Source organism: Protopterus annectens, chromosome 5.part1 (assembly GCF_019279795.1).
Source record: "Protopterus annectens isolate FY-2018-M chromosome 5.part1, PAN1.0, whole genome shotgun sequence".
NCBI classification, from domain to species: domain Eukaryota; kingdom Metazoa; phylum Chordata; order Ceratodontiformes; family Protopteridae; genus Protopterus; species Protopterus annectens.
The window spans coordinates 739,543,128-739,567,131 of record NC_056736.1 but is presented as its reverse complement, the minus strand read 5'-3'; the positions used below and the strand labels follow the sequence as shown (position 1 = coordinate 739,567,131).

General features: G+C 43.8%; 1 protein-coding gene across 1 annotated transcript in view; it reads left to right on the top strand.

The window, feature by feature from the left end:
* Positions 1 to 24,004, top strand: part of NBEA (neurobeachin) — a 4,581,458-nt gene that overhangs the window by 848,246 nt on the left and 3,709,208 nt on the right. The window contains exon 8 of the mRNA XM_044072852.1: positions 5,971 to 6,117. Coding sequence (XP_043928787.1) covers positions 5,971 to 6,117 — 147 coding nt within the window. The remainder of the gene's footprint in view (positions 1 to 5,970; positions 6,118 to 24,004) is intronic.

The following is a 24,004-nucleotide window of genomic DNA, read 5'->3' as shown; positions in this document are numbered from 1 at the left end:
GTCTCTGGTCATTCACACCCACATGTACAATGACAGTTATATTTGTACCTGTTGTTGAGGGACCTGAGTAGGTGTGTTATGTGGCGGATCCTGGTGCCTGACAGGCAGCTGACTGTTACTTTCTCCTTATTCAACCTAGTGAGTGGGACATCGGTGTGCCTCACTATCGAGTCACCTATGACTAGTGTGTTGGGCATACTTTTATGCCTCAGGGGTTTTGGTACACTGTTTTGGAGAGTTGTATGTGTCGTGATTAGTGTTGTGGTGGTTGAGTGCGTTTCTGCCTTGGAGGTCTGTGCTGTTTGGCTAGATTTTTATGGAGAGCCTCCGCAAAGGTGGGTGTGTGGTTTGTGTTTTTATGTAAAGGCAATGCTGGTGTGTGTTCAGGAGGGCTGTGTGTTCCATGTGGTGCAAGTGTTGAACTTTTCCTGTAGACCAGCTATTCTGGTCTTGGCGGGAGAGTGCGTGTCTTCCAATTTGGATATATAAGAGCATCTCTCACAGGTCTGGATGTTGGGGGGGGGAAGAGGAGAGAGGGTTGGCAGTGTGCATGAGGCAGTTGCTACATTACCTCAGGATGCCCAAGTTCACCAGGTTAATAGGAGAAAGCACAGGGAACTGACATTTAGACATGCCTGGAGGGGTGAGCATTAATAAGTACTGGAGCGGTTTCCTTGTAGAACATTTAGTGCTGGTAGCACTTGTGTACTTCAATAATTGCTACAAGATGTCTGGTAAAGTACTAAACTAACAAGCTAGTAAAAGTGCAGGAGAGGAAAGAACTAGCAGATCTAAGAGAAAAATTGAAGAGCAGACTTTGGCACTGCTCGGAAGCTTACAAACAGTCGTGGATACAGCAAATCTGTATCTGGACTAGATTAGTTACAGGAAAGGTGGGAAACAAGTGCAGATGTGGGCTTTTAATCCAGAAAGTTGAAAGAGATGGAAAAACTGCCCAAATGGTCAAACTACAATTTCTGGGCCAAAAAACACTCCTCTTGTGGTAGATAGGCTCCCTAGTACTTACCACTCCCACTGATAAGCTAGAAGGCTTCCCTCCAACACAGAAAGGCTTGTGGGGCTCAGAAGCTTACAAACTGTCCTGGATACAGAAAATCTGTATCTGGACTAGACTAGTTACAGGAAAGGTGGGAAACGAGCACAAACACAGTCTTTTGAACCAGAAAGTTGAAAGAGATGGAAAACTACCCAAACTGCCAATAAACTACAATTTCTGGGCCAGAAACCACTCCTCATGTGGTAGATAAGGCTACCTAGTGCTTACCGCTCCCACTGATAAGCTAGAAGGATTTCCTCCAGCACACAAAGACTGGGGGGGGGGGCTCAGAAGCTTACAAACAGTCTTGGATAAAGCAAATCTGTATCCAGACTAGACTAGTTACAGAAAAGGCAGGAAATGAGCGCAAATGCGGGCTTTTAAACCAGAAAGTGGAAACCACCAAAATTCCTGTTGGCTCTTTTTGAGTCACTGATTTTGCATGTATAAAACTAGATAAACGCAGAGATTTGAGGAAGTTTTCAGTAAAAGAAACACTGTTGTATTGCTGAACAACAATATAAGTGTGCATATCCACACATGTAGCTCAGCACAGATGGTATGTTAAAATCCCACAAAATTTTCTTGATTTCAGTTTGGAGTACTAAGATGCATCAGAGGATATCCTAGTACAATCTGAAAAAAGCAGAGAGAGATGCGAGGGCTTTGCCATACTTTGAGCCATCAGTATATTATTGCTTGGTCTTAAGTCTTGCAGAAGACTAGATTTTGCTTACAGTAGATCACACTTGGAAGTTTCAAGGGAGAAGTCAATTAAAATCTTAACAAAAAAAAAAGGTGTTTTACTTCTCTTTCCTGCAGCACACTGATACAAGAAAAGGATGAAATGTGTTTGTGGGTTTATTGTCTTTGTAGATTGCATTGAGAAACTCTTAGGAATAGTGTAATACTGCTTAAAGCCGAACCTGTCTAAATTATTTCATTGAAATCTGCTTACAGTACCATAATATTATGTTATAGGTAAGTGTGTAATTTTTTTTTATATTTGGTTGTATGATCCATGACCCTTTGAGGTAGCCTTTATCTCAAAGCTGTTACTATAGGATTTATTTAAATTTTTAAATTTTGAATTTAATTAGGTTCATAGATTAATACTAAGCTAACTGCCCTTGCGAGCCACTTTAAGCCTAGCCAATTATCCCTTGTAAGACTCAAACCCTTCACCTTGTGCTTGCAAGGCAAACATCTTAATCATTAGGCCACCCTCCCAACCAATTGCATTCTTTTTGGAGTCCATCTGCCTACCGGCCATCAGCTTCCTGTGATTTATAAACATATTTGTTCCCTATGGGATGAGAGCTATTCCCAGTCCGTTTATTTCCGATGAGGCAAGAGTCAATACTAGAACTGTCATCACAGCAGCTGTTAGGGCTTTTTATTTTTATTTTTTGTGTGACTGGAGCCCGACCCCACCCCCTAGTAAAGTGGGCTTCTGCATTACAGCAGAGAGTCCTCGTCTGCACTTGATACAGAGGTGTGCCTGGCCTCTGACATGCCTCCTCATGGGCTACTGCACAGTCTTGGGTGGACCAACCCATACCCTCTTTTCAGGGTAGTAATCTTCGCTTGGCACTCTAGGGGAAGGAGCCACCACAACCCTCCAAAGTGAATGTCCCAACATAAGTCATGCATCTCAGTCCCCCCCCTTCACAGCCCTTCCAGCTTCCAGAGTCACTTGTCAGTCTCAAGTCATCTGAGTCAGTCATGGCATTATCTCTGCACTACAGAGCTTACTTTCATTCTTTGATTTTTGTTTTTGAGGGCTTCCCAGATGAAGCTACAAATATCTGCTGTATGTGCAAAGCTTAATTGTTTCATGAATGAAGAATGAAGACTTGTCAGTCTTAAGTTCTGAAGACCAGGCAAGAGGGTGAAACTTTAGTACATGCGTGCATTTGCAGATTGCATGAAAACCCCCTTTTGGTACAGTGTCATATTACTTAATGCAGACCTGTTCTTGGGGATTGTCACAGGGCTGAGTTATTTCATTATTTCAAATACAAGTGTGTGGTCATAGGAGGGTCTGTATTACGTGATCGATTGATCACAATAATGAATACTGTAAAGAGCGAAAATGCAGCGCATGGAAACCATTACTGGTGAGGCTGCCCCCCCCCCCACTAAATATATATAAATATATATTAATTCCGAGATCGCACTACAGTAAGGAAAGGGCAAATATTCTGTTCTTCATTGTACCCCTATCCCACAAAAAGCACTTTGTGCTGCATTTTCACTCTTAGAGCGTTCGTTGTGATCACGTAATATATAGACCCCATCGTAGAGACCCTGTAAAATAACATTTCTCTAAGTATGGCTTTATATACACACACGCACTGTATTGTTGGAATGCCATTAGTCACACTCCTTGTCACTGTAATCATTATAATGAAATCCATTTTACAGGAATAGTACACCTAGTTTTTCATGTTATTTCAGCCCTAGGCATTGCATCTTTCTGATGGTACAAATCTTATCATTCACTTTTCCCCCCAAATTACCCTCCATTTCAGCATCCTGGTATGTTTGTTTTCTGAGTTAATGTTTGTGTTTGTGAGGTGGTTTGTGTTTATGTGAGGTGTGCAGTCACTTTAGTCCCAGTATTTTCTTGCTTAATGTCTGTTATAGTGGTCATTAAATTTTTCCACAAACTTGTTTTTGGGGTAGAAGGGTATCATCATCATCATGGGTATGTTTGACGTCCTTTGTAATAGGATTACAGTAGTCTTTTACTAGCCATTTCATTTACTCCACTTTCACAGAGAAATTTGCCAAATTATGCTGAAAGTAAAAGGGCTACGTAATGAAGTCTGGCAGTTAGTGCAGAGGACTAGATCCTTGGCCTGTTAATGGGCTGCCTCCTGTGCCCCAGGGTGCAGGGTTTGTTTCATTCCATCTTCATTTGATTACTGTGTGATTCTAAGCAAGTCAAGTTAACACAACATTGCTCCTGGGTTTCCTCTGAAAAGTGGGCTTAACCACTCCGAAAATAAGTAAAACAGTAATAATACATATATTCACTTCAGTGATGCTATGTTGCATCTGATGCTAGGGAAGGGTGAAGAGGTGGACATGCTGAGGAATTACTGTTTGTTATAGGCATACTGCACAGAGATGTGATATGTATACTTTTGACAGCTGAATTTCTTTCACTAAAAAGTATAGGTGAATTGCCTTCGTTGAGTAAGGGTTTGTTCGTATGCCTTTGACTGGATTGCAGTTTTTTTTTTTAACAAAACATTTCAAAAGCAGGGATTTATGGTTTTGGAAGTAAGTGCATTCCGAGTTACCTTATGAAAACGGACTCCATAGCATGAAAAGTATGCAAAAAGACAGAGAGATGAGCATTTACAACTAACTCCTGAACTGATTTTTTTATTGTCTTGACTCTATGCGTACCTTCTTAAGGTGCTATAACTATCAATCTGTAAGGAGCCATCATCCAGGAAGTCATGGGGGTTCTCTTCTATCCCTTTTGGCATTACCTAATTTATTTTAAATGTGTTATTCCTTGGATCAAGTTCTAACATGGTATAAGTTGTCTGAGATATTTAAAGCATAAGTAATTCAGAATTATTGGGCTCCTCCTCTGTACATATAGATACATAAAATATGCACAAGTATTTGTATTTATAATAGAGAGCGCAATCTTTACTTAATATATATTCATGCTTTTTACCTGAAGGCCTGAGACTTGCCTGAAAAGTCAGTTACCCCCCCGCAAGCAGTGAGCATTCTGTGTACTTGGAGAAAATCATCTTTGTTACTTGGTGGCTTTACTGTAGCAAGTGCTGGGACCATCAATGCAGTTGTCTTAGCAGTGGTTGTCAGTACTGTCCTCTAGAATACTTGTATGGTGAAGCTTTGATAGATACCCTTCAGCATCTTTTGTGTCACTAAATCATACCTGAAGAATTTTGAAGAAGATCCTCCATGATTGTTCAGCCTAGTCACTTAGCCCTCCTGCAGGCCCCCAGTAGACACATATGTGCATTCCCCCCTCTCCAATGGTTTTGCACTGTGTGTTATGCCTTTGTGAAGTACTTCTGTCTGTATTTATGTATTGTGCCCGGTGGGGATGTGTGTTTTGCTAGGAAGACCTTGTGTTCAGTTGCATCTTTGTGAACTGGAGCATGGCATTGATTTGTGAATGGAATGGATCTCAGTGGCCAGGTCTCACTCTGAGTGAAGCAGAGGTGGAAGTCTGGCTTGGGGGGAGGGGGCCAAGGAAGACCTTGTTACTCTTCTGACTGAAACAACATTTTCTGACTTCTGTTTTTTGCTCTTCTCATGAGCTTAGTCTTTTGAAATTGTGTTCCAGCATTCGAGAATATGCGGTGGCTGTAGAAACAGGCAACATGTGGCATATACCACTTGTTTGTTTTAACTACTGTTGGATTAAGTGGGTACTGTATTCCATTTTTTTAATACATGTATTTGTTTGTTTTGTTTCTTTATAGCTTTAGCTTTATTCTGTTTTATCACAGTGTATTGTTTTGTTTGTGGCATGTAGTCATTATTAACCTTGTTGTCTGCCTGTTTACAGGTAATGCAGCTGTGGCTTGCTCTTGCTTAGGAGTATTTGTTTCCGAAAAAAAGGGCATTGTAGGAATTTAACTTTTTGTTTACTCATGTTGGTTGACTTTTATCCCCCATGCTTTGCAGGTACTCTGGACATTGTAAGATATCTGTCAGATGCCCATGCTGGGTGGCACGTTGTTTAAGTATTACTGTCTTTCTCTTGCTAGTCTTTATTGATTAGAATATGGTGTCATTAGTACGGTCTGTAATGAGGAAATGTTTTGTCTCAAATCCACTTATTGGTTGGGCTGCATCAGAGGTTTACACTTGAATAACAAACTTGCATCACTAATGTTTGCTTTCTTCATCAGAGTTACGACAAGTGTTTTCTGGGATCATCGGAAACAGCAGATGCAAATAGAGTGTTCTGTGGCCAGCTTGGAGCTGTTTATGTATTTAGCGATGCACTTAATCCAGCCCAGATATTTGCAATACATCAGTTAGGGCCTGGATACAAGGTAAGTCACAGCACTGCTTTCATTTATCTATCACTTTACATTTACTTTTGGGTATATGTGTGGGTCCTTATTAACAGATGTACCTGCTTGTATGAAGTAAATGTGCATTAATGTATCATATTGTTTCTTCACTTTTCAGTTGTTGCACTTGTGTTTACTGTTGTCTTTAACTTGTATTTCATTTGGTAATTATCATTGGCAAAAATGTTGCTTCTGTTGTCCAAAATAATAAATGTAGTCTAATTTGAGTGTTGCACTACAAAGCAGGGTGTGCATTAAGGACATTGCTGTTGTTTTGGACTCTGGTACATTTCTTATTATTGCATCTATCAGAATGACTCCATATATGCTGCCAATCTTATGCAGTTTCATTGTTAAGTACAGCATGAAGGTTTACCTACCCATTTAAATAACATGGAACCCCTTTCAGATACTGATGACATTTTGAGTGCTTTTTGTGCTACCATGCATCATCCTATGGCCTTCCTACCCAGTGCCCCTTGTCTGTACCAGGTCTGCCAGCTTCTCCATACTCTCATGGACTAACTCCAGTTTCTCTGGATCCTGTCATGGAACCTCAGGGCATCTGGGGGGGGGGGGGGATCTTGGCCACCAACATCAGTCTGGGGTGTTTACTTTGGACCTATGTCATTACATCCACCACCACCACCATTGTAGCCTGTATGGTTGCATCCATGAGGTGGGCATATAGCATATCACCCTGCCTTTATAGCAGCTCAGCCAGGCCCCCACCACCTTTTCTTCTCCACTGGGAATCATTGTGAGGAGTGCCCCATAACTGCCCACCCCCAAGATAGGCATGTACATCCCACCCCTGCTTTTCAATCATCCCCCTGAGCTGCTAATCAAACCAGGATCAGCTGGGCTGTAGATACAGCTTTGTCCCTCTACTCCACCGGAGCAGCTACTGATTTTTTTTGTTCCCTAGGACAAGCTCAGCGTTTGGTGCCCCACATACACACTGGGTCTACTTGCCTTACTCCTACCTCCTCTGATTTGCTGGGATAATTTGTGGACCCTATTGGTATCCTTGGGGGGGGGGGGGATTCTGCTCGTCTGTGCTTCTGTCAGAGGTTTTTTTTTTTAATGCCCTACCCACTTACTTTTCTCACCCCCCCTCCCCCTCCCAGTTGACTGCATTCAAGGGCAACTCCCCTCTTTGGACCATGCCTCCCAAAGGGCAGGATTGCCCATCCTGTTCTCCATCTTTTTCCGTGTCCGATACCTTTTGCTTGGTTGTTTATTACTGGACAGTCCTTACAAGTCTTTAGGTGGACCTCCTCTTGCAGCAACCAAACCAGTCATGTGCCTTGACGGATGCTTTGCTGGTGGTCGTCAGGATTTGATCTGAATTCTTCTGTGTTTCAAGGGATGTGGCCTGCTATGGAGAAGGAGTTACAGCCATCTCTTGTAGTAGAGAAAACTGTTCCCAGAGTTGCTCCTAATTTGATTCAGAAAAAGTCTATTGAATAATATCTAAACAAGCATGTGGAAGCAGTTCAGTTTTAGGATGATTTATGCTCCTTCTCTTCAGTTTGTTCATCTGCTTGGTCTGTCTTCAGCAAGTGTTTTACTGGGGCCAAACTTAATTAAATCCACGATATTTAGGTAATGACATGGGCACACATATGATTGTAGAAATGAAAACAATTGTGTACATTAACCACTCAAACATTACATAAATTGCTCAAATCATGCATTCCATTAAGTTTCATTTTTCCTCCTGAGCATATTGTTCCCACAAGCTATATGTATTTTTATGCAATGTATTCGTTCTATTTTTTAAAGATTCCTCTTCCAGTCCTTTAATCTCCTTTACAATATTCTATACTTCTGTTATGGCTGGTTTAGATTTTGATGTCCATTTCCTAGTAATTTTTTTATTTTTTTTTAACAGCCAGTATCATTTAACTTGCAGGGCCTTATGTCTAGTTAATCGTGACCTTTTGTATGGAATGACCCTGGCTCACCACTATTTTGCCAAGCAGTTCTGAGTGAGGTTCATATGAAGCCTTCAGTAAAAGAGCCTGACTTTTCCTCTTTGCGACTTCTAACATCATGACACGCAGGCATGTATGTCATTCATCTTTTGAACCAGCTGAGTTGGTGAACAAAGAAAATCTTCTCTTGGATTGAAGACCATTATGTCTGCTGGGTGAATTTTGTAGCTGCAGTCTTTCAACTGCAGAAAACCTATATAGCATGTAAGGGGAATTACATCTGCCAAAACAAACCTGTACTTTCTCTTTATGATGATGATTATCCACAAATCAATCTGCTGGCACCCCCATTTTCTTTTGATGTCAATTCCCAGAGATAGGGGGGACCTTCCCATTGTTAGTGCATACCACTGGTTTCACTTGAGTTTGCCTGGGCTGAGAAACGCAGTAAAGCTGTTTGCCTGCTTGTCTTTACAAAAGGGAACTTTGTTGCCAAGCAGCTACTTTCCATGTAGATAACCAAGTGCATCATCTATTGTCACCATGCTGTCAGTGTTTATATAGATGTTTGTTTGGTGGTGCTGCTTCCTTCACTTGTCTCAAGAATATATCCATTGCTGAAATCAGTGCTGTAGCCCCCTGCTCTTCTCTGCAGACATTTGCTAAATGTTACTGCTTAGATCTTCAGTCTTGGAGTTAACCTTCCTGTGGCACTTCTATGTCAGTCTTCTAAGACACATTTGGCTTATCTGGCTCTTGCCTCCCTTGGGACAGTTTATTTTACTGCTTGACATTCTTCACAGGTGCAGACAGTACAGCTAGATGAGTACTTATTCTAATATTACAGGGTCCTCTTTAGTTGGTGCTTATGTCCATCCATTCATAACCGTGATAACTAATGGTCCCTCCACTTGCTGTGGGTTTATAATTTAACATCTTGTATATTTTTCTTTCTTTTAAGTGCTACTGTCTTGTATTTAGTGGGGTGAAAGTGAGAAGCATGTCTCTGGGTGTATCCTACTAACCTAGCACAGTGATGCTTTGGTGTAGATTAGCAGTGGGCACGTGAGAGAAAGCTACAAATCATACAGCTGTAAAGAGAAAGCTATCGTGTAGGAGATTCCCAGCTGTTAGGTACTGCAGAGAGCCCTCTTGAAGATTCATTGATGTTGCTAGTGCTCACACACACAAATTGCACAGAGGAATCTAAAATGGTAAGAGTATTAGTCTAAATACTAGTATTTTAAATGTTAATTTGAAAAGAGTATGTAAGAACATGAAATCATAGATGTGTTGTCTCCCCTTCATTCTTATAATGATTGGTTCGGATCCTCAGTTCCAACTTGGCCAAATACTTAGCTGAAAGTCTCAAACCTGGCTTATGGCAAGAAGGTATCCCACAATGCAGTGGTGTAATTCACCAGATCTCGTTTGCCACTTTATGAGGTTGTATGCACTCATCTTGGCAGTGGCTAAGTTGTGATATATTTTTCTGTTTGCCTTTGTCAAAACTTGCTATTTTTGCATATATTTAGCTTTATTCTTACTAGGTTTAACTAATGTCTGTTTGCTGCTTCTTGTTAAATAGTGATAGTTTTTTCCCCTTTAGCACTGCTTTTGACGTTGCTTTCTAGGCCCCTTTGGTATCCTGTGTAGTCTTAGCTAATAAATTTTTGTTGTGGTTTTGCTATTGCCTTTAGGGACTTATTTGGAAAATGTCTAAAGACCAAAAAGAGAGAGAACATAAGCCTTCAGGATTTAAAAAAATGTCAAAAGTGCTCACAAAAAATGTCCATCACAGATGGACATGTTTGCGTTTGTCTTGGTGCCATTCATCTCCAAGAAGACTGAACCTTTTGTCATTCATTTAGTGCTAGAGTTCTTCAGGAAAGAAGAAACAAGTTGATTCTAAAAGGGCTCTTAAAGCCTTCTTTTGAGGAAGCCATTCATAGCTCTTCCTCCTCCTCTTCGTCTCCTTCTTCAAAACAGGATAAATCTCATAAAAGACAATCTCCAGCTACACTGGCTAGTTAGTCGCCAGTCCAACCCCCAAAAATTTCAGAGGCCACTACTTCCTCATCTCCACAGTCCTCGGAGCCATCTGAAGTCCTTTTGGTTGATAGGCCTGGTACTTAGGCTCCAAAGCCTTTGGAGTCGCAAGATACCTCCACTCGGAGCCGGCCCATTGAGATTTTGCCGGTTTCTCCGACCTTGAGATCTCCAATCTTCTATAGGTCTCTATCTCCTTCCCTATGTTCCAGGTCTACAAGAACCTTATCAGATGATGATGTGTAATGGGTGGTCTGTAGACTCCTGAAGTCGGCGGCGCTGACTAAATTATTCTCGGCTCCCACCCATTTGTTTTCGGAGCCTACTGTGCCCACTGTTCCTTCTCCGATCCAAGCTGGTCTATTGGAGCCAGAGTGCTTGGTACCACTTACTTTGGACCTATCTGTTCTGAGACCCCCTTTGGTGTTCACTGAGCTGACATCTGCTCTGACTTTCTTGGCACCGTCTGGTGAGTCTGGGAGCCAAGGTTCCTTGGTCGGCCCCGAGGGGGATTATCTGCCCTGATCCTCTTCGGTGCCGAGCCCACCTCTCTGAACATCTGCTCGGGTTAGCTTGACTCCCACATCAGCCTCTGGTCTGATCTCATTGGCTCCGTCGACTTCCTCTGTCTCCTCGGAGCCGAGGGAGTCTTCGGAGCTGGTGGGATCCACTTTGAGCTGATGAGCGTGTTGTTTACCCATTCAGCACCACAGAAGGATACCAGTACTCATCCCTCCAAGGCACCTGCTACTGTCTCAGCACCACCCATTCCTTAAGACAGCAGAGACCCAGAGCCTTAGGATCCCCCACTGGGCGAACCCCTCTCATCCGAGGCCTCCCCAGAATATCCTTCTGAGGAGCCTCCTCAGAAGAGAACCTGCAAGAGGAAGCATGTTGACTCCCCAGATGAGTCCATCACTTCAGACACTGACCTCAATGAGTCGGAAGGGTCCCCACGGTCGTCGGTATCTCATTTGTAGATATTCTAGAGATCCTCAAGCAAAGAGGCGATTGGCAGACCACCACCCCTTCTGATGAATCAGTATACCTGAAGGCTTTTTGGTCTCAATCTTCAGCCCTCCTGGGTGTGTCTGCCTTTTGATGAACTAATGGACCTGGTTAATCGAAAGGAGTGGGAGTCGCTTGACACTATGGAACCGGTCGCTCAGAGGCCAACAAAGTTTTGTCAGCTCCTTTGGGCAAGGAATTTCTAACAAAGGGAGTACCTGTAGATGCTAAGGTGGTGGCAGCAGCCACCAAGAAGGAACTTGCAAAGACTTCCTCATCTGTTCATCCTCCGAATAAAGACTCTCGAACGATGGACAGATATGGGAAGCGTATCTTTTCTTCAGCAACTTTCTCACTGCGATCGCTGAATTACTTATCCCATTTCAACAGACTACAAAGAGATCTCCTGAAAGAGCTAGGAGATGCTCTGCAAGATTCATTAGCTGTGGGGGTGAATGAGAGGGTCTCCTCCCAACTGTCCACCTTAAATTCCATTATCAACTCCTCCATGAGGCTCATATCATACGCAGCAGATGGAGCGAGCAGGGCAGCAGGTTCTGGAGTTTCCCTTGAGACAGTTCTGGATGCGCTTGTGCAGTTTTGCATACCAGTTTGTCTACTTTTACTAATGCCCCTTTTGATGGTTCCTCACTCTTTGGACCCAAAGCAAAAGACACTCTAACCTGGTGCGAGCAGGAAGGGAAAACTCTCTCTGCCATTGGAGTACGTTTTTCTGTACCTTCAAGACCTTATCCTAAAGGTCAGAAGAGCGGAAAGATGTGGTTCAAAAGATCCCAGAGATTTTTCCAAGACTCACTGGGTGATACCTTCCCCAGGGGCAGAGGGGAAGGTAATAATGGTAGACGCTGCCTCAGAGGCAGAGGGGGCCCACAAAACGAGGATGACACTGATTCCTTTTGCGGACTCCCTTATCAGTGCTCCTGAAAAGTCCAACTGCTCTACTCAGGCAGTCGGGGGGACGTTATCCTCATTTCTTGATGCACTGGAAAATATTAAGGTACAACCCAACACCCTAATGATGGGTGATTTCAACTACCCCACCATTAACTGAGGAAACTACTCTTGTACCAACTCTTTTACTCAACGTTTTTGGGAATTCATAAATTCCAGTGCCTTGGATCAACTTATCCACACCCCCATCAGGGGCAGCAATATCCTAGACCTGGTCATTACCAACATGGGCGACCGGTGTTCCACACCAAAGGTCAGTTCCTCGGTCAGATCCAACCACAAGCTAATCACCCTAGACATCCACATCCCGCCCTATCCCCCATTAGGGAAACTACCATAAAAAATTTCTCCAAAGCCAACTTCACGCTTCTTGAAACAGAAGTGGCAAACTTCACGACACCCATGCAGATAGACAATAGAGGTACGACTGCTGAATCCTACACAAGTGCACTTTATACGCACTTACACAAGTGCATGGATCATGCTATTCCTAACAGAACCAAGATACTATCCTCCAAAAAAAGGAAGCCAATCTGGTGGTCCCCTGCCATAAACAAACTCTACAACAGAAGAAACTGTTGCAAAAAAAGAGTAAAATCCCTTGATTGGAGGAACTCCCTGGTCAGCCTCAGTAAGAAGCTGAGATCCCTCATAAAATCCTCCAGTGCTAATTAGGAAAACAAAATCGCCACTGATTCTAAGGACATCCACAAAGCATTCTATAGCTATGTCAAGAATCTCAATGGCAACACTCAGGTCTGCTCTTGAGTTACAGCACAATGGCACTAAATATACAGAACCAACAGATATTGCCAACTTCCTGGCAGATAGGTTCAGTGCTAACTTTACCTCCCTCTCACCCCCTAAAGGGCCCATCTCTGTACTGGAAGAATGCAAATTTCCTGTAATCATGGCTGCACAGGTAAAAAACACTCTCCAAAGCCAAGAATGCAGCATCCAAGGGACCTGGCAACATCCCAGGCTGCGTTCTACATGAACTACAGAACGAACTGGCACCCCAGTACCATGTTCAATCATAGCCTCACCTCAGGCTTTGTGCCCACTGAATGGCGCACAGCGACAGTTATCCCACTCCACAAAGGGGGGAGCCACAATGGACCCCGGAAACTACTGACCCATTAGCCTGATGAGCCTGGTCTGCAAGGCCTTGGAATGTATCATCACGGAACTTATAAACAAAGACATTGGTAATCTCCAAACTCTGGACTTCACCCAGTTCGGGTTTGTAAAAGGCAGATCATATCTCCTTAACCTGATAGACTTCTTTGAAGCAGTCACTAAAGCCTATCTAGATCTCGCCAAGGCTTTCAACACCATCCCCCACTCTGGAATTCTAGATAAATTCACTAAACTAGGTATAAATCCCTGTGTCACAAGATGGGTTGCCAACTGGCTCACTGACAGAGCCCACACTGTGAAAGTAGCAGACTCCAAACCTGACTTCAGACCAGTGACATGTGGAGTAAGACAGGGTTCAGTCCTGGGTCCTCTCCTGTTTGGTATCTACTTCTCTGAAGTATAGGTTAACACAGAAGGTCTTTGGCTAACGAAGTTTGCAGATGACTGCAAACTAGGAGCCATAATCGAAACTCCTAACGATGTGGACATCCTACAAAAGGGCCTCACTGAGACAGATGCCTGGTGTCAAAGCCATGGCCTCAAGCTCAGTGCCAAAAAGTGCATTGTCATCCCCTTTGGTAAAAACTCTGTACCCATGAACTACCACATAGGCGGTAGTCTACTTAACACCGTAAATGTGATGAGACCTTGGGACACAGGTGGACAGCAGTCTCTCCTTTGGTAATCACATCACCACATTAGTCAGGAAATCCTATGTGGCACACCTCATCACAAAAGGTTTCTCATCCAGGAAAAGAGGTCATTGTTCCCCTCTACTCTGCACTCATTAGACCCATTATTGAGTAAAATGCCCCTTTTGGTATGTACCTCACAAGACATCTACAACAACTGGAAAGGCTGCAGAAATACCTCACAGAGAGGATTACAGGCCTCAAACAGATGCCCTACGCAGACTATCTCAAAAAACTCGAGCTTTACTTTGTCGCATATCGCCTACTCAGAGGCAATCTCTGCCTAACATACAAAGCTATGTCAAACCCAGAGCTGTTGGACATGCTCCACTTAAAGAAATCCCAATCCCTCTGAGCTACACGCTTTAGGGACCTAAACCTTGTCACCACAATAAACAGAACATGCTGGAGGGATAGATTCCTGACCCAGAGACTTTCCATACTCTGGAATAAACTTACCTGTCTATATCAGACAAAGTTCTTCATAAGCACTCTTCAAGAAAAATGTTGATTGGAGAAGAAATAGAAAATTCACCCCTGGGATCACTTCTATGGCTCTGCTCGACAGGGGCACAGCAAAATAATTTTCTTGGGTGGCGAAAGCCAGGGTACCTTTTTGGCTAGGCTTATATAGGCCCTACGGCCAATAGCCTAGTACCTACCTATGAACCTAATATACCCAGAAGCCTGGTGAAATATCACAAATGACAAATGGGTACTAAACATAATATCCAGAGGATACTCCATCCTTTTTTCCAAACCTGTCCCACAGACCAAAACACTCCCAGATGTTCCACCCAATCTAGGGGAACAAGCATCTGAAGAGATTCAAAAGTTGCTCCACAAAAGTCACCCAAGAAGTCCTCTCAGACCAAATAGGATTCAGAACTTCCTCAAGATTCTTTTTAGTGCCAAAAAGAACAGGGGACTGGAGGCCCATATTAGACCTAAGCAAGTTAAACGGATCTGTCAAGAAGTCCAAATGGTGATACTGCAGTCTATAATTGCCTTTCTAGGGAAAGACAATTGGATGTGCTTGATAGACCTTCAAGATGCTTACTACCACATAAAAATGGACAGGACATCAAGAAGGTACTTACGGTTCCGGCTGGGAGCCAGCCATTATCAGTTCAGAGCTCTGCACGTTGGTCTCACTACAGCCCCCAGAGTGTTCACCAAATGTATGGCAGTAGCCATGGCTCACTTGAGACGTTTAGGATTCCGTATGTTTCCCTATCTAGACAACTGGCTCCTGTCTGCCACCACCAAGCATCTACCTCTACAAGCCAGGGACCTAACCTTGGACATATGCAATCAACTGGGCATTACAGTAAATTCTCAAAAATCTGCCTTGTTGCCTTGTCAACATATTACATTTATAGGTGCAGATCTAGACACTTCATTTATGGTAGCACATTTTCCAACAGAAAGAGTTATAGCACTCAGACAGCAGATACTTCACCTCCTTCCTAAGAGCAAAGTGAAAGCAAAGATAATTCTATGCTTATTAGGAACAATAGCCTCCACGATTACACTAGTTCGTCTTTGCAGAATGCACATGAGGATTCTTCAATGGCTATTTTTCTCCCAATGGTCACTGCAAGAGCTTCCAATGTCTCATCTGATCAGAATAACGGAATCTTGCAAGAAAAACTTGAGATGGTGGATGCACTCCAGTCATGTGACAATGGGCAGACCCTTTGTTCCACTTCAACCAGTAGCTACAGTGACCACTGACACTTCCCAGATTGGGGGGGGGGGCATTATCTGGGAAGAACAGTTCAAGATATATGGCAGGAACACGAGGCTCACTTGTATGTAAATGTTCTAGAGATGAGAGCAGTGCTTCTTGCGTTGCAAGCACTTTGACTCTCTTCCTCTAGGGACTGTTGCGATCCAGTCAGACAATATGTCTGTGGTTTGGTACATAAACAAGCAGGGGGGAGCCAGACCTTACCCCCTTTGTCGAGAAGCCCTAAGAGTATGGCAATGAACAGTTTCTTCCCAATGCCTTCTAATCACAGTGCACTTTCCAGGGAAGTCCAACGTGATGGCGGACAAGCTGAGCAGAGCAATCCTAATGCCTCATGAGTGGTCTCTCAATCAGAATGTAGTGGAAATGATTTTCCAGACATGGGGACAACCTTGCTGCGATCTTTGCCACTCCCATGAATACCAAGTGCAGCAACTACTTTACCCTAATTCCCCCTCCAGGGGAGACACCTTCAGACGCTCTTGCTCACGATTGGCCCTTGGGACTTCTATATGCCTTTCCGCCGTTTCCTCTCATACCCAGAGTAATTCAGAAAGCACAAAGCTCAATAAGCAGGATAATTCTCATTGCCCCTTACTGGCCTTGCCAAGTTTGGTTCCCCTTCCTTTGGCCTCACCTTCAGGAGAAGCCTTGGATTCTGGACCCAGTGCCAGATCTGCTGACTCATGTCAGGGGAGCTTCATCCTTCTCTGCACACCCTAAAACTGACAGCTTGGCTGCTCCACATCCCAATTTAGTCAGGCTTCACAATTTCACTCCTACGGTTAGACATACCTTAATGTCCTCCCATAAAGCTTCCACTAGAAAGCTGTATTCTAGAAGGAAGAGGTTTTCCCTTTGAGTTCAAGATAAGAACATTGATCCTTTATCTGCACCTATTCAATTCTATTTTGGAATTTTTGGCGAACTGTTTCAACAAGGCTCAGCTGCAGCAATTTCAAATTTTCATATTAGTGATACTACTTCCAACTTAATGTCTCACAGGTTGTGTAGAGCCTTCTTAAAAGGTTCTTCCTTATTAAGACCTCTCTTTAAAGAACTCCTTTCTCCTTGGGATCTAAATTTTGTTTTGTTTCATCTCACGTTACCTCCCTTCTAGCCCTCTTCGTCTTCAGACCTCAAGTTCCTTTTATGGAAGACCTTGTTTCTAGTGGCTATAACTTCTGCTAGAAGGGTGTCAGAATTGCAAGCTCTTTCTGTAAACCACCATACTTGATTTTTCATAAGGATAGGGTATCCTTATGTACAAACCCATCCTTTCCACCTAAAGTCTCTTCTCCAAACAACATAAACCAATCCATAGAACTTTCAGTGTTCTTTCCTAACCATAGCAATAAGGCAGAGTAAAAATTACATCAACTGGATGTACATAGACAACTCAGATTCTATTTGCATAGAACCAAAGACTTCAGAAAATCTGACCAATTATTTGTAGCTTTCTCTGATGCAAAAAAAAAGGATCCTCAGTCTCAAAAACTACTCTTTCTAATTGGCTTTGAAATTGTATTACATTCATTTTTTACCTTTCAAAGTGAAGGCTCATTCCACTAGAGCAATGGCTACGTCATCTGCCTTTTAAGCCAGAATTCCCATAGATAATATTTGTGCAGCAGCTGCTTGGTCTACTCCACATACTTTTATCACTGATTACAAAGTGGATTTGGCCTCCAGGGAAGGGCATCATTTGATTCCACGGTGCTTAAAGGTGTACTCCCGTGAGCCACCCAGGAAAAGGTGCTAGGGACAGCTGTCCCATCATTGTAAGAATGAAGGCGAGATAGGACTACATAACATAAAGAAGTTATGTACTCACCATAACATTCCATGTTTGTTGTCCATCTCGCCATTCATTCTCACGAACCTTCCCTCCTTCCCCCTGCCAAAGACTCCTTGTGGACCTGGTAGATTTTTTTTTACTACTTTCAGGAGTTTTGTCTCAGCTTTTCTCCTTCCAGTACATATAGTATGAGTTTGGATATATGTTGATATATATATATATATATATATATATATATATATATATATATATATATATATATATATATATATATATATATATATGTGTGTGTGTGTGTTTGTAGATATGTATATAGTGTACATATTGTTCATTATGAACAGTAAACAAGATCTGGGGAATTACACCACTGCATTGTGGGATATCTTCTTGCCACAAGCCAGGTTTGAGACTTTCAGCTAAGTATTCGGCCGAGTCGGAGCCAAGGATCGGCTCTGAACCCATCATTGTAAGAAGGAATGGCGAGATGGATAACAAACATGAAAAGTTATGGTGAGTACATAACTTATTTTTTCCTGAATGTCCAAATGTATGGTTGTAGTGGCAGCTGGCTCAGGCTGTAGGGGTTCCAGGTCTTTCTGTATTTGGATGATTGGCTCCTCACCACTTCCACAAAAGCATCTGTCATCAAGGCCCCGTACTCCAGCTGTGTTCGTCCTTGGGCATTGCAGTACATCTCAAAAAGTCTATCCAGGAACAAGTACAAGGGTTGGAATTTATGGCCTGCTGCCTGGATACACTCACCCAGATAGCCAGACTTAAGACATCTCACATTCTTCGGGATTCCAAACCTTCTGCAGCTCTCCATCTACTTGAGTACATGACAGCATCTATCCCTGGGGTACACTGCTCGTTATGGGTCTACTGCTTGAGGTGGCTTCCCCTCTTTTGACTAGGTGGGTTCTATCAAGAAGCCAGTTTGCTATATAACATATGGATTGATTCCTAGTTGAGAGACTTTATCTGTTAGACCTGAGTGGGATATAGTATCGAAGGCTTTGGCTATATCAAGGTAGACTGTGTGCACCATCTTCCCCTCGTCCCTGGCTTTGGTGACTCTCAAAGAAGTCAACCAAGTTTAACAGGCGTGACCTCCCCTTGATGAAACCAAACTGTGTGAGATTGAGTGTTTGGAGGTTGCCAATGTTCTTGTTAATAAGGTCCATGATCCTTTCCATGGCCTTGCAGATCAGGTTAGGTAGGCTGATGGGTCTACAATTTCCTGGATTGGTGGACGTAAAAGGATCAGTGGCTGCCTTCCACTCGGCTGGAATGAAGCCAGTAGTCAGGCATTGGTTGAACAGGGTGCCTAATGATGCTGCAAGTTCCTGAGTTCATATAGGATGCAGCCTAGGATGTTATCAGGTCTCATGGAGGCTGTATTTTTTGCTTTTGAGAGGGTAGTGATGACTCTCTCCCTAGAGATAAGGGGAGGGGGCAGGTTCTGGGTATGTCCTGATTTACTAATGGGACAGAGGGGTGAAGTTTTCACTGAACCTGTCTGCCGGAAGGTTGGCTATATCTATGGCATTTGTGTACATGGTGTCCTTGACCACCAGTTCTGAACAGATCTGAGTGCTTCCTTTGAGATTGGGGACATATATTAAGAAGGCCTTATGATTGTCTTTAGTAGATGTGGCCAGTTTGGACTAGAAGTTTGCTTTGGAGGATTTCACTAGTGCTCTTAGTTGCTTGTTCAGGCCAAGCAGAGATGGCTTCCAATTAGGCACATGCTCCTTCTCGGTCCTGGACAGCACTTTTTTTCCTTTTATTATAGAGTTTATTTACTGCAGATGTCCACCAGACAGGTTTACTCTTTCTTGAGGAGGATGATTTTTGTCCTGTCTGGTATTTCTGATTCCATGCAGCTGTATAAATGCTGGTATAGTGCTTGGGTGTAGGTTTGGATATATGCGCCAGTTCCTGTGGATGGGGAGGGGCTGTGAAATGGTTTATAACTTCCCTCAGGAGGCTGTAATCCGCTTTGGAGAAGTTTGTTTGACCCTAGCTGGGGCGGGGTTGGGGGAGATGGTGACTTTGAAAGTGACCACTTTGTGGTCGGATCTTATCAGGGTGGGTGACACTGTGGGGGATGCTGCATTGGTTACTCGTGTTGGTTAATATCAAGTCCAGGATGGTATCACCTCTTGTGGGGCTGTCGACCAACTAGTCCAAGGCATTTGCATTGATGAATTCAAGGAAATCTCTAGGCATTTGTGTTTTGGCATGATTAGTTATTCCAGTCTATGGTTGGATAGTTAGTCACCCAGGATCAGGGTAAAGAGTTGAATCTTGATAGATTTGAAGGGGTCAAGATAGCTGGAGTAGGCATCTTGAGTCAAAATTGGGGACCTGTAGCCAATTCTGATTTGAATAGGGGTCTTGTCGATGGTTAACTGCACCTGGAGTGTCTCCTGTGCATCATACTGTTTGACCAGCTTGGAGATGTTCATAGGTTTTTACTGGGCTATCTGCCCTAAGGCATTTATAAGCCTAGCCCAGAGTTTTGTGGCTTGCGCCACCCCTTATATGAAAAAAATACTGTGCCCATTAGTTTGTTGTGCCTCTGTCCAGCAGTGACATAGAGATGATTCCCGGGGTAAACCTACGATCTCCCATCCACAGGTCAAGATTTCTCTTGAACAGAGCCAGCGAGGTGCTCTGCCTCACATGGACCGGGATTCTATTCCACAGCATAGGGAGTCTCTGAGTGATAAATCTATCCCTCCAGCATGTCCTGTTTATATCCGTGCTAAGGTTTAAGTCGCTTGCTCTAGTTGTTCTGGTGGATTTGGATTTTTTGAGGTGGAGCATGTCCGTTAATTCCTGGTTGGACATGGCCTTGTACGTCAGGCACATGTCACCTCTGAGCAGACGGTATGCGACTGAATAGAGCTGGAGTTTCTTCAATCTGGCAGCATATGACAGATTTTGGAGTCCCTTTATACTTTTGGTGAGGTACTTTTGGGGTCTCTCCAATTGCTGCAGATGTCGGGTGAGATACATCCCGAATGGGGCATTGTACTCGATCATTGGTCTGATAAGTGAAGAGTACAGGGGAACAATGACCTCACTAGATCTGGATGTGAATCCCTTCATGATCAGGTAGGCAATGTAGAAGGTCTTTCTAACCACTTTAGCAATGTGAGTGTCAAAAGAAAGGCCACTGTCAACCTGGGTCCCCAGGTCCCTGATGACCTCTTCTGTGCTTAGAGGATTGCCACCTATATGGTAGCTTTGGGTTACCTTGTTTTTCCCGAAGGGTATGACTATACATTTTTTGGCGTTTAACTTCAGGCCATGGCTCTGGCACCAGCTATCAGTTTCTGTGAGTCCCCTCTGAGGGATATCCGTGTCTGATGCACTTTCCACTATGGCGCCCAGTTTGCAGTCATCTGCAAACTTTGTCAGCCAAAGTCCTCCCATGTTGGCCTGTACTTCTGAGAAGTAGATGCCGAACAATAGGGGGCCAAGGACTGAGCCCTGTGGGACACCACTTGTGACCGGCTTGGAGTCTGACATAGCGCCAGCAACTCTAACCCTGTGGGTTCTGTCCTTAAGCCAGTTTGCAACCCATCTTGTGACATATGGGTTTACATTTAAGTTGGTAAGTTTTTCTACAATACCCGAGTGGGGTATTGTCAAAAGCCTTTGCAAGGTCAAGGTAGGCTGTATGGACTGCCTTTCCCTCATCAATGGCCTTGGTGACTGTTTCGAAGAAGTCGACCAAGTTCAAAAGGCATGATCTGCCCTTGACAAAGCCAAAGTGGGACGGGTCCAATGTCTGCAAGTCCCCTATATCTTTGTTTATGAGCTCTATTATGATCCTCTCCATAGCTTTGCAGACTAGACTTGTTAAGCTTATGGGGCGGTAATTACCAGGGTCCGTAGAGGCACCGCCTTTGTGGAGTGGGACCACAGTTGCCATACGCCACTCCTTGGGCACGTATCCTGTGATAAGGCTGAGATTAAACAGCTGCCTTATGTGCGGGTTTAGTTCCTCATTGAGCTCATGTAGCACACAGCCGGGGACACCATCCGGTCCCATTGATGCTGTGATTTTAGCTTTAGAGAGAGCAGCTTTTACCTGCGGATTTGAGATGTCTGGGAGGCTACACTCCGCTGGGATAGTTATCTCTCCTTTGGGGGGGCAGAGGGGGGTGAAGTTTGCACTGAACCTGTCTGCCAGTATGTTGGCAATGTCTGTGGATTCAGTGATTTTTGTATCATTTTGGACTAATTCTGAGCATATCTGGGAGTTTCCACCCAGGTTCTTAGCATAGCTGAAAAAGGCCTTATGATTGTCTTTTGAATCCATGGCAATTTTTCTCTCAAAACTGGCCTTAGTTGATTTTATGAGTGCTCGTATTTTTTTACTAAGAATGATCAGGGGTGACTTCCCTTTTATGGATTTTGTTTTATCATGTAATAGTTTTCTCCTCTTATTGTAAAGTTTGTTAATGGCTGGGGTCCACCAGACTGGACGTTTGCCCTTGGTGGAAAGAATCTTGGTTTTATTTGGGATTGCCTGATCCATGCAGTCCTGGAGGTGTTCATAGAAGGCATTTGTAAGGGCTTCCGCAGCTTGGGTTGTGGTTTCCTATGGCTCAGGGGCCTTGAAGGATACCACACCAGTCTTGAGTAGTGTGAAGTTTGCTTTAGAGAAGTTCTTCACTGTGGTCTTTTTTGTTTTGGGTGGGAGTGGGATGTGGATTTCCAGTGAGATTAGTTTATGATCAGATCTCACCAATGAGGGATATACTTCTGGTGCGGAGCATTTTGTCCCCATGTTTGTGATAATGAGATCTAGTATATTTTCTCCTCTCGTGGGAACAGTGACTAGTTGTTCCATGGCATTTGAATTTATGAATTCCAGGAACCGTTGAGCTAGAAAGTTAGGGCTTGAGTAATGTTCCCAGTCTATATTCGGGTAGTTGAAGTCACCCAATATGATGGTGTTTGGAGATGCATTTATACCCTCCAGTGTCTTCAGGAAGGCTGTGTGAGGTTCCTGAGTTTGAGAGGGTGGCCTGTAACATGCTACAAATTGTAGAGCAGTTTTGCCTATGGTTAGTTGCACCTGGATGGTTTCCGAAGCTTCGTGCGTTGCCACGAACCTGGAGGTGTGGGTATCCTTTATGAATATGGATACACCCCCTCCTTTTGTGGTGTGGTCCAGGTTTTGGGGCCGGAACGCATGATATGAGGTAAAACCTGATAGTGCCGGGGTGCTCTCAGGAGCCTTGAACCAGGTTTCAGTTACAGCACAGACATCGATGTTCTCCATACTGAGAAGGGCCTCGAGTGCATGCATTTTGAGATTCAGACTTCTGGCATTGAGCAGCATTACCCTCAGTTTCTTCTCATTTTTGTTTTCTAGGGTGGTAGGTCTAGAATTGGAGCCTTGCCTAAAAAAGGCACTATGGGGGTGACAAGAGCCTTAGCCAACATCCGGAATCCCAGGGGTGACAGGTGCAAGCCGTCCCTTGCAAAGCAGCATGGCTTGTCAAGCATGTCATCCCAGGCAGACAGACACTGGATCCCCTTTGAATGACACCAGGAGTTAAGCCAATTGTTAAAGCTGATCATCTTGTCTCTATATTGTGGTGGTATTCTTGGTGAAGGAAGGATACTGCTCAAGGTCAGGGTCATACCTGCCTGGGCTACATAATCAGAGAGCTCCTCTATGTCTCTTTTCATGTAGTCCAGGGAGGTACGTCTCAGGTCGTTCACACCAGCATGGACAATGACTGTGTCATATTTGTACTTGCCGTGGAGTGACCAGAGTGCTTGTGTTATGTGGCGAATTCTAGCGCCCGATAGGCAGCTTACTGTGACCCTCTCCTTGTTCAGCCTGGTGAGTGGGACGTCAGTGTGTCTTATGGAGTCACCTATGACAAGTATGTTTGGTATTGTATTTGGCCTTAAGGGCTGTGACTGCTTTGCACACTGATTTTGTGGTTTATGTGTTGCTTGTGGGGTGTTTTGAGGTAGCAGTTGCTTGGGTGTCTGCTTTGGAGGCCTCTGCTGTTTAGGTAAATTTTTACTCAGAGCCTCCGAGTAAGTCTTTGTGCGTTTGTGTTTGATTCAGTGGTGTGGTAGCATTATGTGAGGCTGGTTTTGTGGTGTGTGTAGTTGCCTTCTCCTCTTGTCTGGTCTTGCCAGTCCTGAGTTGAGAGAGCTCAGCCTCCAGTTTGGCTAAATAGCTGCATCTCTCGCAAGTATTTGTGTTATGTGGGAGGAGGAGAGGATTGTCTGTGTACATGAGGCAATTGTAACATTGCCTCAATATTCCCAGATTCACCAACTGGGCAGGAGAGGACGCCAGCATCTGGCCCTTCGACATGCTAGAAATTTAAGAAGTTAGGTATGAGACTGAATAAGAGAGGACTTAGTAAGGAAGTGGGTACTCTTGGGGGGGTTTCAAAAGTGAGGGACTTTGTATAATATAGGAGTGCTTAACCTGCAAGGAAGATGCTTTTAAGACAAGTGTTTT